The sequence below is a fragment of the Musca vetustissima genome, unplaced genomic scaffold (assembly GCF_032173495.1).
Source record: "Musca vetustissima isolate MV318-11 ecotype Yass unplaced genomic scaffold, APGP_CSIRO_Mvet_v1 utg1381, whole genome shotgun sequence".
NCBI classification, from domain to species: Eukaryota; Metazoa; Arthropoda; class Insecta; order Diptera; family Muscidae; genus Musca; species Musca vetustissima.
The window spans coordinates 98450-111362 of record NW_026878567.1 but is presented as its reverse complement, the minus strand read 5'-3'; the positions used below and the strand labels follow the sequence as shown (position 1 = coordinate 111362).

Below are 12913 nucleotides of genomic sequence, written 5' to 3'. Positions count from 1 at the left end.
GTAAGATGAGAACACATCATATCAGAGTTGCAAATGTATAGTATCTTATATAGCATCTTACATGTAAATATTAAATTAAATAAAAAACTATTTCATTTTATAGAAGAGATTCTTGCATGTTATGGAACAGAGTAATTGTGTCCTTTTCTGTTAAATCCCATAGTATAATACTAAAAAGTAGGTTAGGTTATGGGATGTACAATCGCTAATCGTATATGTGGTGGTTTCATCCCAGAACCTTTTGTCTATTGTGTTCATCCGGAGTATCTGAGAAGGAAGGTTAGAAAAAAGGATAGGAATGGTGAAAATAAAATGTTGGTCTGTTCCCGTACTCGAAAAGTGGTAAACTTTTTTAACTTTATAAAGGGAAACTCGAAAGCTATTTCGATATGAATTTTGACGGGATTTACTGCGAAGAAGTGGGTTATAGTAATCAATCCCGTATGCGCCAAATAATACGCGTCTCCTGTAAACAGAGCATTTGACATCTTCATAGTAGATGTTCGATCGTTTCTAACTCTTGCTCATTCTAATGTAGTCCCAATTGGAGATAAGAAAATTAATTCTGCAATGACCAGTTATTAACTCTACAATTTCGTACAGCGAAGCGAACTTTGTAAATGCAATATGTGGTCTTACAGACTTCTATTTCTGCAGACCGGACAACTATGACCTAAACAAGCTCATCAGCCATTTCATTCTCGTTTATTTCCCAGTATCTTTAAACCCAGCAAATGTTAACGACGTGGTGTAAATCATACAGAACAACATCACAGTTGGTTTGCGAATTTATAGTCCACGACTTACTTGTCTTAAGTCCTGCTTGGTTATGGACATATATTGTCAACTGTCCAAGTTTATTTGAATAACCATTTTCGTGATTTGGTAAAAACTATCAGCTCGGAATAATTATAGGGAAATTGTCGGAGGACACCTTTTTCACATGTTATTCAAAACATATCAAATGTAATTCGAGAATTCCATTTGTAACTCACAACATATAATTTACAATCCGAGAATTCCATTTGCAATTCATAGAACACCTTTCCAAATTCATAAACTTCCATTGAATTTTTTGAATTTTAAAGTGATTTTTTTCAAATGAAACTAGTCGAATTTTAAATGGAAATATACCAATTACAAATGACTTTTTTTAATTTCAAATGGAATCCTTTTTAATTTTATATGAAAAGTTTAAAAATACAAATGAAAGGTTGTGAATTACCAATTACATTTTTTAATTACAACTGAAATGTTATGAATTGCAAATTGACTTTTCGAATTACAAATGAAATTCTCGAATTGAAATTGATCAGCCTTATTCTGGATATTTGCTAGGGAGATATCTCGCATGTAAAAAAAATTCGCTTTCACATTCTCGCCTTATTCTCAATGAATAGGGAGATGCAAAAAATGTGAGATGCGGATTCCAAAAAAAGATTCGTGTTGCCATATCCAATGTGTGTGGCCTTTATATTGCAATGTGTGTTGCCCCATTTAATTTAATTGTGTAACATTTTTCAATATATTATTTATTGATTTTTGTTATTAAAAATTGTTAATTTTTATTGTTATTTAAACTATATAGCAATACAAATGTGAAATATAATAATAAATGCTTTGTAATTAAAAGAAAATAAATTAAAGTTTGAAAATATGGCAACCTACAATATGGCATGTGAAACAGCTGTTCATTGTTTTGATGCAATTGTTGCAACAACTACAATAGATTACAAATAAAATAAATTTTTTTTATGATGGCAAAAACACAACGAATAATAGGAAGGAATCTGCGATTTAATTAATTAATTCACAGTTTATTATTTCACTACATAGTTGTGTGCCTTTTTATTTAATTCCGATATTTTATCTCCCCAAATTTTTAAAACCATAACATAGATTTTCTTTTGAAAAAAAAAATTTTTTTTTGTTCTTTCATAATTAGTATTTCAATTTTTCACTGTTAAGCGGCTCATCAGGCAAATTTGGGGTTTTAAAATTTTTTCTTGAGAGACAGATCCTCGCCCAAAATGTCTGTATTTCGTCTCCAAAAATCAAACTCGACTTAAATATGCCTTATTACCTTCATACATTTCTTGGCAATACTTGGTTCAGCATGCATCGTTATCAATGGGATTTCCAATATGTTTTCCAGTTAAATATTTGCTTACTATCATTTATAATATTCTAAATCGTCATAGAATAAGTATTGTGTAAATATTTTTCATAAAAATAGTTATTACTTATGTTTTTGTAGTCAACTCACTTTAAATTTATTAGCGAAAAATTTCGCACAAAATTTCATCTCACACATCTCCTACTCCCTGTAATTCAGAATACATAATTTTTCCCCAAAGCGGATTTTTTCGCTTTCGAACTTCATTCAGAATAAGGCGAAAGCGAGAATGCGAAAAAATTCACAGGAAAATGTTGTTCAGAATAAGGCGAACGGAAAGAGCGAGTAAATTCACATGGAATTGACATCCAGAATAAGGCTGGATATGTTTTGAATAATATTTTAAAAAATTTAGTTTTTCTACCGAATCAAATTATGAATATAATTCCACGGGAGATAATTTTCATCGGGAGATAATTTTCATACCAATAATTAATAAAATCGGTTCAGCCCTATATAACGGGACTCACAAATTTTAGATATTTTGAGGATTTCAGGTCAGTTTTCAACACTAATTTAATATCTTGAGTTTCTATTCGGTGGAAAATCTTCCTACCAAATATAGCAATATCGGTCCATTAAAAGGATTTTGAGGGTCCTTAACACACATTCGAAACCGAAGTGGTTGTAATTTGGCATTCTGGATGGTTAAACACATATATGCCTCTAAGTATTTCGATGGTCCTAGTATCATTTTCCACCGAAGTGGCAGTAATTTGGCATTCCATGTTCAGATTCAACCCCAGCATAAAAGTTCCACATATTTTCAGTGTGTTGAAGTTCTTAAACCAACTTTCACAATCTGGACTTCGTTTTTTTCCAGAGCATATTACAGACCTCCTATTTTGACATGGCTCCCCTTGGATTACCTGTATAATATTTGACCAATAAATTGTATTTGGCTCAATAATTAAGCTTAATTCCTTCTTACATTTACACACAGCTATCTACCCTCTTCTTCTTTAATTTTCTTATCTTCCCTTCAAGGGATGAAAACAATGGACAAAACCTTCAACCTAACCTATTCCATTCTCTAGAAACATTCCAAATTGTATTCATCTGGGTAACTTGGTTTCCAGATGTCCATTACCTTAATATGAAAGAAAGCCACAAACAAGAACTGCGCTGTCATATTTTACATCCTAGTAAAACACTGGCGTTTTAAACAGTATGAAGTTATTACTCAACCATATTAGTATTGCATATATAATTATTTATATTTAAAAATAATTATTATATTTATAAACTAATAATGATATATGCAGATCCTTACAAACCACAAAATTAACTGTTGATATCAAGTCTATTGCTTGGATTAATTCAAAACCATTAACAAAACTACGTTCCTTAAAAATTCTTTTCATTCTTTAGCTTGCATTATTCTTTTAATTTTATTGTAAATTCACGATTATTATTTCTCTGTATATTTGAAACAAATTTGAGTCTTATTGCAGTCTGAAATTAGTACAAGAACGGTTGTTACTTTTAATTTACGTTACACATTTATAGCTAAATTATGTCTATTTCGAAACGCTGTAAGCGAGCATTTTTACAATAGTAGTTCTTTATAAAAAATTTTATGTATGTATTTTTATTCCCTTATAAATTGTTGCCTATAACGTCCTAATTCTATGATCAAAAAACTCTCTGCTTAGTCTGAATCCGAATCAACATTGGCATCATCATCCGAGTCCTCTTCCAGTTCAGGCATAGGGAAACGCAATATTGCAGCTATGCCGGTTAATTGTGATAATTGTTCACCGGAAATATGCATACTGGAAAATATTTTCACATCACCACCGGCATCACGAACATTTTCGACCAGCTGTACATACTCCTTGCGCAAATTGACATCTTGACAACGAAACAGATTGTCCGAAATGAGTAGCGTTTCAACAGCTTGGGCCTCAACGGCTGCCGTAACATGTTTCTTGCCGTAAAAAGCCTTAGACGGTTCACACTGCAACATGGTGTAGAACTGTTCCAACGCTTTGACTTCTCCTGCCGCCTTTGTATCGGAGATTTTTGACATTACAGCCGGTTCCTGCATTACCTCTCGCAGTGAATGTTTAAAACCAGACGAGGAATGGACAAGCATAAATTTACTTTTGTTGTCCAGCAACAACTTAATATCAAGTTTTACAGCCTGTTGGAACATGTATTCCATAAATTGGTCTTTTACAAAGCCCGGCGAGGCTACCAATACACACTTGACAACATCGAAATTGACATGCCTCAAAATACCCTGCATAACACTTTCGTAGAATTTACTCAGACCCTTTTCGTGTTGTTGTATGTTACCCTTTCGTTTCCGTGGTATATTAACTTCGATTTTGCTGCGCACCAATGTCATACTCGGTGTTATAAGGCAAACATGAGCTAAACCCTCTTGCATGACCACCGCCGCCACATCAGCCGATTGTGTAGGATCACATGCCATTTCGATACGTTCCAATGCTATCGAATCCCATTCCGGTTTACGTAATTCAAATTTACGATTTAACTCCAAATCTAGCGTGTGATAGGCACCCATTTTAACGTATTGGTTCTCTTCAATGTTACGTCCTTTCAGACGTAAAACACATCCTTGTGTGTCGAAATCGATTGTTTCCACGGTAATGGTTAAGGTGGTTCGTACCCGACTGCTGGTGCTGGAACCTGTCGCCGTTTCATTTTGGACTTTACGTATTGTTGTGCTGCGAACACTATCACCCTCGGCAATGAGATTATATGCATGCCACATATCTTCGGATTCTTCGGGTATTAGGATCACAGTGCTGAAATCAAAGAAAATCATTAAATATTAAATTGAAATTTCGAAATTTCCATCTGGTCACTTACCCCTGGCCCTTGTCCACATTTTTGCTAACTAGCTTCATGATGATGTTGAATTGGTGACTTCTAGAATTTCAACCACAATATTTGTCGCAAGTATCCAAGGGGTCGTTAATAAGGAAATATAATTTATTATTTTTACTATATCCTTAATCTGATGACTCTAGCAAGACTTGGAATCTTCTGCATGTTCATTTATATACAATGTCGATATTGGAAACCAAAGTAAAGTTCCACTTGAAGTCTTCAAGCCACCAGACGAAATGCTCTCCACATCACAGCCAAACATATGTTTTTCAGTCTCTCTCGACAATGTGAAAGAGTTGCCAAGGGTTTAGGTTTTTTTTCGAATGAAAGTAATTGATCCAGGGTTGGAAGTTTTAAAATATAGCCTTCAATTAAGGTCATTTTTTATGCAGTAACTTAAAAAAATCAGCAAACATATTTTTCATACTCCAAGACCACGGACCACGTACAGACGAGCGTTGTTCGCTCTCTCATTCGTTGTTCGACCCTTAATTATGAAGTAATTACTTAGTTCCCCATACAAAATTGTCTGAGCGAACACCGACTTTTTTGCGTTGTTCAATTCGAATCAATCTCTGAATCACCAAAAATTTTGTCCCATCTCTAACAATTGAGAGAATTTATCGAAAATAAATTAATTTTGACAGCATGAAAAAAATTGTAAATTTTTCAAACTTTTTCCGTAAAATTGAAAATGATGAATCAAAAGTAACCAAAATTCTAGTTTTTATATATGCAGAAGGATATAAATTTTGTTGTCTACATATTGCAATATGCATTTCTTTCCCCTTGGTTCTAATTAACGGACAAAACGAGAAACAAAAGTGGGGAAACCCAAACAAAAATTCTCCAATTTTTTAAATGTGACATTTGAGTTGAGAAAATATAAAAATATATATATATATATATATATATATTATTTGAGAAATAGATCACAGGTAGTTTTGTTTGATGATTGTCTCTCCAAATCCATTAATGTTCCTTCCGGCGTTCCCCAAGGAAGTCATTTAGGTCCACTCCTCTTTCTTCTATTTATAAATGATTTACCAAATGCAATAATCCACTCCAAATTGCTAATGTATGCTGACGATGTCAAGTTGTTTATCACCCATAACTCCATGAAGCAAGCTGATTTACTTCAAAATGATTTAAATAACCTTTTTCAATGGTGCGAATTAAACTGTATGGATTTAAACCTAAACAAATGTAAGCATATGTGTTTTTCCAGATCTTCTACTTTAACAAGGCAATACAATATTAATGGTACTGTTTTATCAACTGTTGATTCATTTGTTGATCTTGGTATTTTAATGGATCCAAAATTAAATTTTAATAATCATGTTATTTCTATGGTAAACGCCCACGGTGTCTTAGGATTTATAAAACGATGGGCTAAAGAATTCTTGATCCCTACATTACAAAACAACTTTTTACATCTCTTGTGCGACCCATAAAGAATATGGTTCTGTTGTATGGGATCCCCAATATACAATTTATTCCGATAAAATTGAATCAGTGCAGAAACAATTTCTAATTTTTGCGCTGAGAGGTTTACATTGGAATAGTGACTTTGTGTTGCCTTCTTACACTAGCAGGTTAAAATTAATTCGATTGCCAACATTAAAAAGTAGACGTATTATGTTGAACACAATGATAGTAATTAAAATACTAAGCGGTAATATACCCTGGACTTCCTAATTTCATCCATTAGAATAAATGTTCCTTTTCGATCAAGTAGATATTATCAACCATTATACGTAGATTTTCATCGCACAAATTATTCTATGGGAGATCCACTTAGTAAAATGTGTATTGATTTCAATTCTGTGTATTCTAACGTAGACTTTTGCATGAATATAGACCTAATAAAATCTAATATAATCATATTTTTAAATGAATAATACAACTTAATAACAAACTGGCTGTTGAAGTAGATTTCTGTAGCTGGTTTTCTATACCTTCTCATATTCCATCATAATGTTTATTATGGTGTGTACGCGGGGAGGTCGCCCCCTCGGTCGGCAGGGGTGGGAAAGTGAGGCGTGGGAACGTGCGATGAAAAAAAAAAAAAAAAAACAATATTTTCAGAAAAAATGAAAACATGAATTAAAAGTAAAGAGATAGGGTTTTTTTCTATTTAGATCCATATGTGATTCACGCAAATATGTTACAATTTTGGTGTAAAACAAGAAACAAAATGTTTGAAATAAAAAAACTCTGATGACATGAATTAAGAATAGTGTTGTATGAACGGGTTAATTCATGTACGCAATTCTGAGAGCGAACTACGTTGTTCGAATGCCCGTCAGAACATGGCATAAATTACTGTCTCATCCGACTAGAATCTTCGAAATAATAAAAATGGGCGGTACGACAATATGAGGGGTCTGGGAATGTCCAGGTCCTTGCCGATAGCTGAAACCCCAATGCTATCAACACAAAAAATAGGGGTGGGCTCAGATTTGAGGATATTTTTTCTGTTAAAATGAATGGCTCATCAGTACCAAAGATTCGCCGAAGAGTAATTTTACTGACAAGGAAATCTATCTAATCAGTGATCTGTTCCAGAACATGTATGAATCTTCAATTAATCGAAATTGGTTTCAATTTCCCTTTAGTTTTTCCCTTCATCTTCTTTATCAGTTTTTGAGTTGGGGAACTTAGGTCATGATAGTTCCATGAGGAACTTCTTAATATGTGCTGCCCCATTATAATTAAATTTTGTAATATTTTTTATTATTTATTGATTTTTTATTAAAGATTGTTACTTTTTATTGATATTTAAACTTTATAATAATACAAATGTGAAATATCAAGAATCCGCTGTAAAACTGTTTTGTAATTAAAAGAAAATAAGTTAAAGTTTGAACATATGGCAACATACAACGGCATGTGAAACAGCTGTTTATTGTTTTGATGCAATTTGGTGCAAACAACTACAATAGTTCCGTTCCAGAACCTAAAAGAATCTACTCATTTTACATGTTTTGCAACTTTTTACTCGAAACCCGTTCCTCAACCCACAAAACTGGTAAAAAGTTGAATCAAATTAAGAGAACAAAACAAAATGGCGTTCTCTTTGTAAACTTTTTACTCGAGAAATTTGGCCGAGTAAAATTGGTAAACAGGAATGCCTACTTCTGATTGGCTGTTATGTTGATTTTGAAGTATTGGCATCTAATTTTGGCATATTTACTAGATTTGCGTTCACGAACTTTTCAAATTATTTTGTACTCTGAGAGCAATTTTGAAATGTTTCCCTTTTACTAGATTTACTATTAAAAAAGTACTGGAACAGACCAAATATATTACAGATTGGAAACCCGTATATAAGGATGGATCGTATTGTCACTTTATAAATTAATAGTTTGGTATTCTGTGGCACGTGCTTGTTGTTAAAAAAAATCCTAAAATTCTCTTTCTTTTGTAGGCTGGAGCGCATATGAACTTTGAACTTTAGCAGATTATTGAAGGATATACCCAAATATTTCATTGATGTTTTAAAGGGAATATCTACTCCATCCAATGATAATTTGAGTTGTTTACTTTCAGGTACTACATACCGGAAGCAATTCCCTGATGCGTTGCGAATGTAGATAGCTGTTGGCAGCATTAATTCTAATACCCCAGTGCATGGCACTATAATTAGGTAGTCCATTTAGCGCAGCTGATGTCTCGATTTACTGTCACAGTGCGTAATTTCTACTTGATGTATTGGCAACGTTGCCAACCATGTGAAATGTTATAAGGAAAAATTTGACAGATAATCGAGACAAAAACAAAGGTTTTTGTTGTGATACATCACCTTATTATTCCATCATGCCCCAGCGCCTAAGGGCTAAACAGAATGTTCGCGTTGGGCGTTTTTTGTTATCGCGTTAAAATGTATTTAACTCCGAAGCGCAGCGCACAACAACTTCGAGCGTTTGTGTTATCGTTTCCTTGTGGTTGTTGTATTTTCGATAACACATAACGCAACGGATGGCTCAACGCGAGCATTCTGCTTAGCCTTTAAACTTTATAGTAGCCATTGATCGTGTTCAGATGTCGAAGCATTATTGGCATAGATCAGACAGTCGACAGCATATAAAATGGCCTTTGAATACTGGGAACTGTGCGGAAAATCATGTAAGAATATATTGAAAAGATACGGTGCTAAAATACTTTCCAAGCAAATAAAAATTTTAGGTTTTCAAAACATATCGGTATTTTTGTCGAAAATACGAGTTCGAAAAGTTATCGTTCAAAATAGTTATCGAAATTACTCGATGACTATTGTCGATCAATGTGTCCCTAAAAAAAATAAACAAATATTGGAACAGTATGATCCCGATGAAATGCACGATAGAAAATTTAACAAACTTCTAGGAAGTGTTGAATAATAATAATAATGGGTGGTAAACGTTATTTTTGTGACTATTGTCAATGCTATATAACCAATGATGTTAATGTTCGAAAAACACACAATGATGCTGTATCGCATAAAATCAATAAAATACGATATTTGAGGAAATTTGATGGTAGGTGATAAATTTATTTTTGTGATTAAGGTTGGAACAGAAACATTTCTTCTTTTTTAGATCCACGTAAAATTTATAAAGAGGAAATTCGTAAAACGCCTTGTTATCATTTTTTAAAAGGTCGTTGTCGCTATGATTTATATTGCCAATCATCACATTATACACCAAAACAATTGGAAGAATTAAAACTATTGGGTAAATAAATTGAATTTTTAAAAGGATGCGATTCAAATTTGATTTGGTATAATTTCAATTTTACAGCCGATAACTTGGAGAAGAAAGAAAAACCACCATATACTGCAACGACAAATGTAAGTGAAGGCACGTCACAGCAGCTATTAATGCATGTTTTGCCATGGGCAAAAAATACTTTGCAAAATAAGAAATTCCTAAAAAAGAAAAACTTACCGCCTTCGTTAAAACCAATTAAACTTAAGAAATTATCAACAATTTTAAATCATAGCATCTCATGGGGTTAATTTAATAAAACGTATTCTAAAAATTATAGATTAATTTATTTTATATTAAATATAAACACATTTTACTAAGATAGTATTTTTATAACCTTGTCCATTGCACTATCAATTTCTAAGCTTAGTTTTAATGATTTAGCAAATTCACTGAAAAATGATTTACAATCTTGTCCGCTCAGATTTTCTGTACGCGGATCACTCAGGTGGGCCAGTAGGAAATATATTAAATGTTCTGTAATAAAAAAGAAACAAGTTACATATTTGATTGTAAAATATACTAGATGTTTAAGCGATTGAAGGTAAATAGAAGTGCAATTGCACTATTCACTCCTATTTCCATATTAATTTACCTAATTGATATTCAATGGCAAAAAATAATGCCGTACAACCGCCACGCATATCAGGAACTTGTAATAATTTCTGTTTTATATCATGATTTTTAATAATATTTTCATTATTTGTTACTTCAGCATCATCTTCAACGACCAGTTCTTTGCAAACTTTTTCATAGTACTTTTTAAAATCCGCTTTCTTAGCATTTTCATTTGTTTCTAATATACTATAGTCGCGTTTATAGAAAACACTTCCGGACAGCCGTTTATCCAATGCGTTCAATATACTTTCTGCCAATAGATAACAATCTTGTCGCACTGCCAACTGTAGACATGTATAGCCATCATCGTTTAGTTCCAGTAACATTTTCAAGTCGATTCGTGACATTAAATGGTCCATTGCGGCGGGATCTATATCATTTAAGACAGCCAAATGTAGAACAGTGTTACTCTGGCAATCAACACTATTTGGATTTAAATTATTCGACAGCAAAAGATCAATAATAAGTGGTGAACAATTGCTGTTGATGGCCAATTGTAATAGGTCCTACGTTAAAAAAGAAAAAAAAAAATATGGTTATAATAATACTGTACAGTACATCGTAATTTAATTTACCTCATCATCATCAGTTATTAGTTCATTTAAATCAAACTTTTTGTATTCTTTCCATATAAAAATTTGTATTCTCAGTGTTGATAATTTGTCCTTAACAATACTATCATAAATAGGTCTAAAACAAATACAAACAAAGACCTGTTGTTTTCAAAAATATAATTGGGGGATTTACAATTTAGTATTGAATACTTACAGTAGACCATTTTCCAATGGTACATCAGCAATTAAACAATCTCTAATTATATTTTTAAACATTTTTTCTTCTTTCATTGCCACATCCAAATCCTCGAGCATATGACTGATAAATGAAGACGTAATCGAATTTTCCGAATCTAATCGAGGCCGTTTAGCAGGAATATTATTAATAAAGCATGGACTTGTGGTATCTTCTTGAATAGGTCTTTTCGGTTTTTGTGGTACATTCATTTTTGCCATCAATGTCCGTTGTGCCACACGAGATTCTTTACTGGCCTGTGGTAGGGCTACTTTACGTTTTCGCTTACGTTTTTTCGGTGTAGGCGGTCTAGAACTATTCGGCGATGTTGGTGTCGATTCTGTCGTATTTTTGTTGTTCGTATTACTATTTACATTTGTCGTCACATTTTCTGTTGTCTGCATATCGGCAGTATTTAATATTTCAACAGGATCCGTTTGAGTCTCTTTATTTACATATTTCGCATTTAGACAACGTAGAACTTTTTGTTGTATTTCTTTGTCGGGAAATCTCATTAGAACACTAAATAATTCCTTGTAATCGTTAAGCATACATTTTCGCTGCTGATATATATGTGATGGTTCCGGTTTTATTTCCGTCTTAACTGGTGATATCATTTCCTTTTTTACAATAACTGTAGCATTTGATGCTAATGACACCTTGGCGATTTCATTTTTGATAATTGTTGGTACTGCCTCCTTCTTGACAACAACTGTAGCACGCGTTTGAGACTGTTGGCCCATATCATTTTTTGTAATAGATAATGGCACGGGTTTTTTAATAACAATTGTAACATTTTTACCAGATCCTGATGCTATTTCCGTATTCACATTGATGTTGGACATTGCAAAATATACATAGCATATACTTTGGAGCTAAATATGTGTACTTTTGCACTTTGATGAAAAAATTGTCCAATGTTTTTATTAATTCCTGTAAATCCCCATTATTTTCAGTAAAGAGATCTGAAAATCGATTTTTGACTTATCGTTTGAATATTGTTATTGTTTTCGTACACAAAAATTGGCGAAACCAACAATCGATTACAACTGCTCTGTTCCAAAACTTGCAAGAATGTGCAACAATGGTACAATTATTACAATGTAGGCCAATTTCAACTTATAAGTTCCGTTTCAGAACCTAAAAGAATCTACTAATTTTACAATTTTTGCAACTTTTTGCTCGAAACCCACAAAACTGGTAAAACATTGTACCAAATTTAAGAGAGCACAATACAAAATGGCTTTCTCTCTGTAAACTTTTTACTCGCCCTTAATTGTGAAGGGATAAGCAGAATGCTCGCGTTGAGCCATCCGTCGCGTTATATGTTATCGAAAATACAACAACCACAAGGAAACTATATGCGTTTGTGTTATCGTTTCCTTGTGGTTGTTGTATTTTCGATTACATATAACGCGACGGATGGCTCAACGCGAGCATTCCGCTTAGCCCTTGAGAGCGAACAACGTTGTTCAAATGCCCGTCAGAACATGGCATAAACTTCTTCATTTTACAAGAATTCAAGATATTGTATAACGAATCGATAAAAATATTTAACATGTCGCCATAACACCATATTGTTATTGTTGAAATAAATCGATAACCAGCATGTATCGATTGGGCAAAACTTCATCTATAAATCCCTTTTTATTGTTCTTCACTTTGAGATTTTTTATGGAGTAACTAGTTCATTGATTTGGATTTTTAATTTCTTTCGTTC

General features: G+C 33.0%; 3 protein-coding genes across 3 annotated transcripts; 1 reads left to right on the top strand and 2 right to left on the bottom strand.

Moving 5' to 3' along the window:
• Window positions 1-3812: 3812 nt before the first annotated feature.
• On the bottom strand, window positions 3813-5096 carry LOC133323303 (protein pelota). The gene is made up of 2 exons (XM_061532242.1): window positions 5018-5096; window positions 3813-4953 (listed from the first exon to the last, which is right to left on the bottom strand). Exons 1-2 carry the CDS (start codon window positions 5053-5055, stop codon window positions 3828-3830), a joined length of 1164 nt encoding a protein of 387 aa, XP_061388226.1. The 5' UTR covers window positions 5056-5096; the 3' UTR covers window positions 3813-3827.
• A 4332-nt stretch (window positions 5097-9428) lies between these two features.
• Window positions 9429-10037, top strand: LOC133323311 (zinc finger matrin-type protein 5). The gene is made up of 3 exons (XM_061532252.1): window positions 9429-9558; window positions 9619-9753; window positions 9820-10037. The coding sequence occupies exons 1-3, from the start codon at window positions 9429-9431 to the stop codon at window positions 10035-10037; spliced, it is 483 nt and encodes a 160-aa protein (XP_061388236.1).
• Window positions 10038-10102: 65 nt separating this feature from the next.
• LOC133323310 (uncharacterized) lies at window positions 10103-12038 on the bottom strand. The gene is made up of 4 exons (XM_061532251.1): window positions 11173-12038; window positions 10980-11094; window positions 10382-10910; window positions 10103-10263 (listed from the first exon to the last, which is right to left on the bottom strand). The coding sequence occupies exons 1-4, from the start codon at window positions 12036-12038 to the stop codon at window positions 10103-10105; spliced, it is 1671 nt and encodes a 556-aa protein (XP_061388235.1).
• Window positions 12039-12913: the final 875 nt, after the last annotated feature.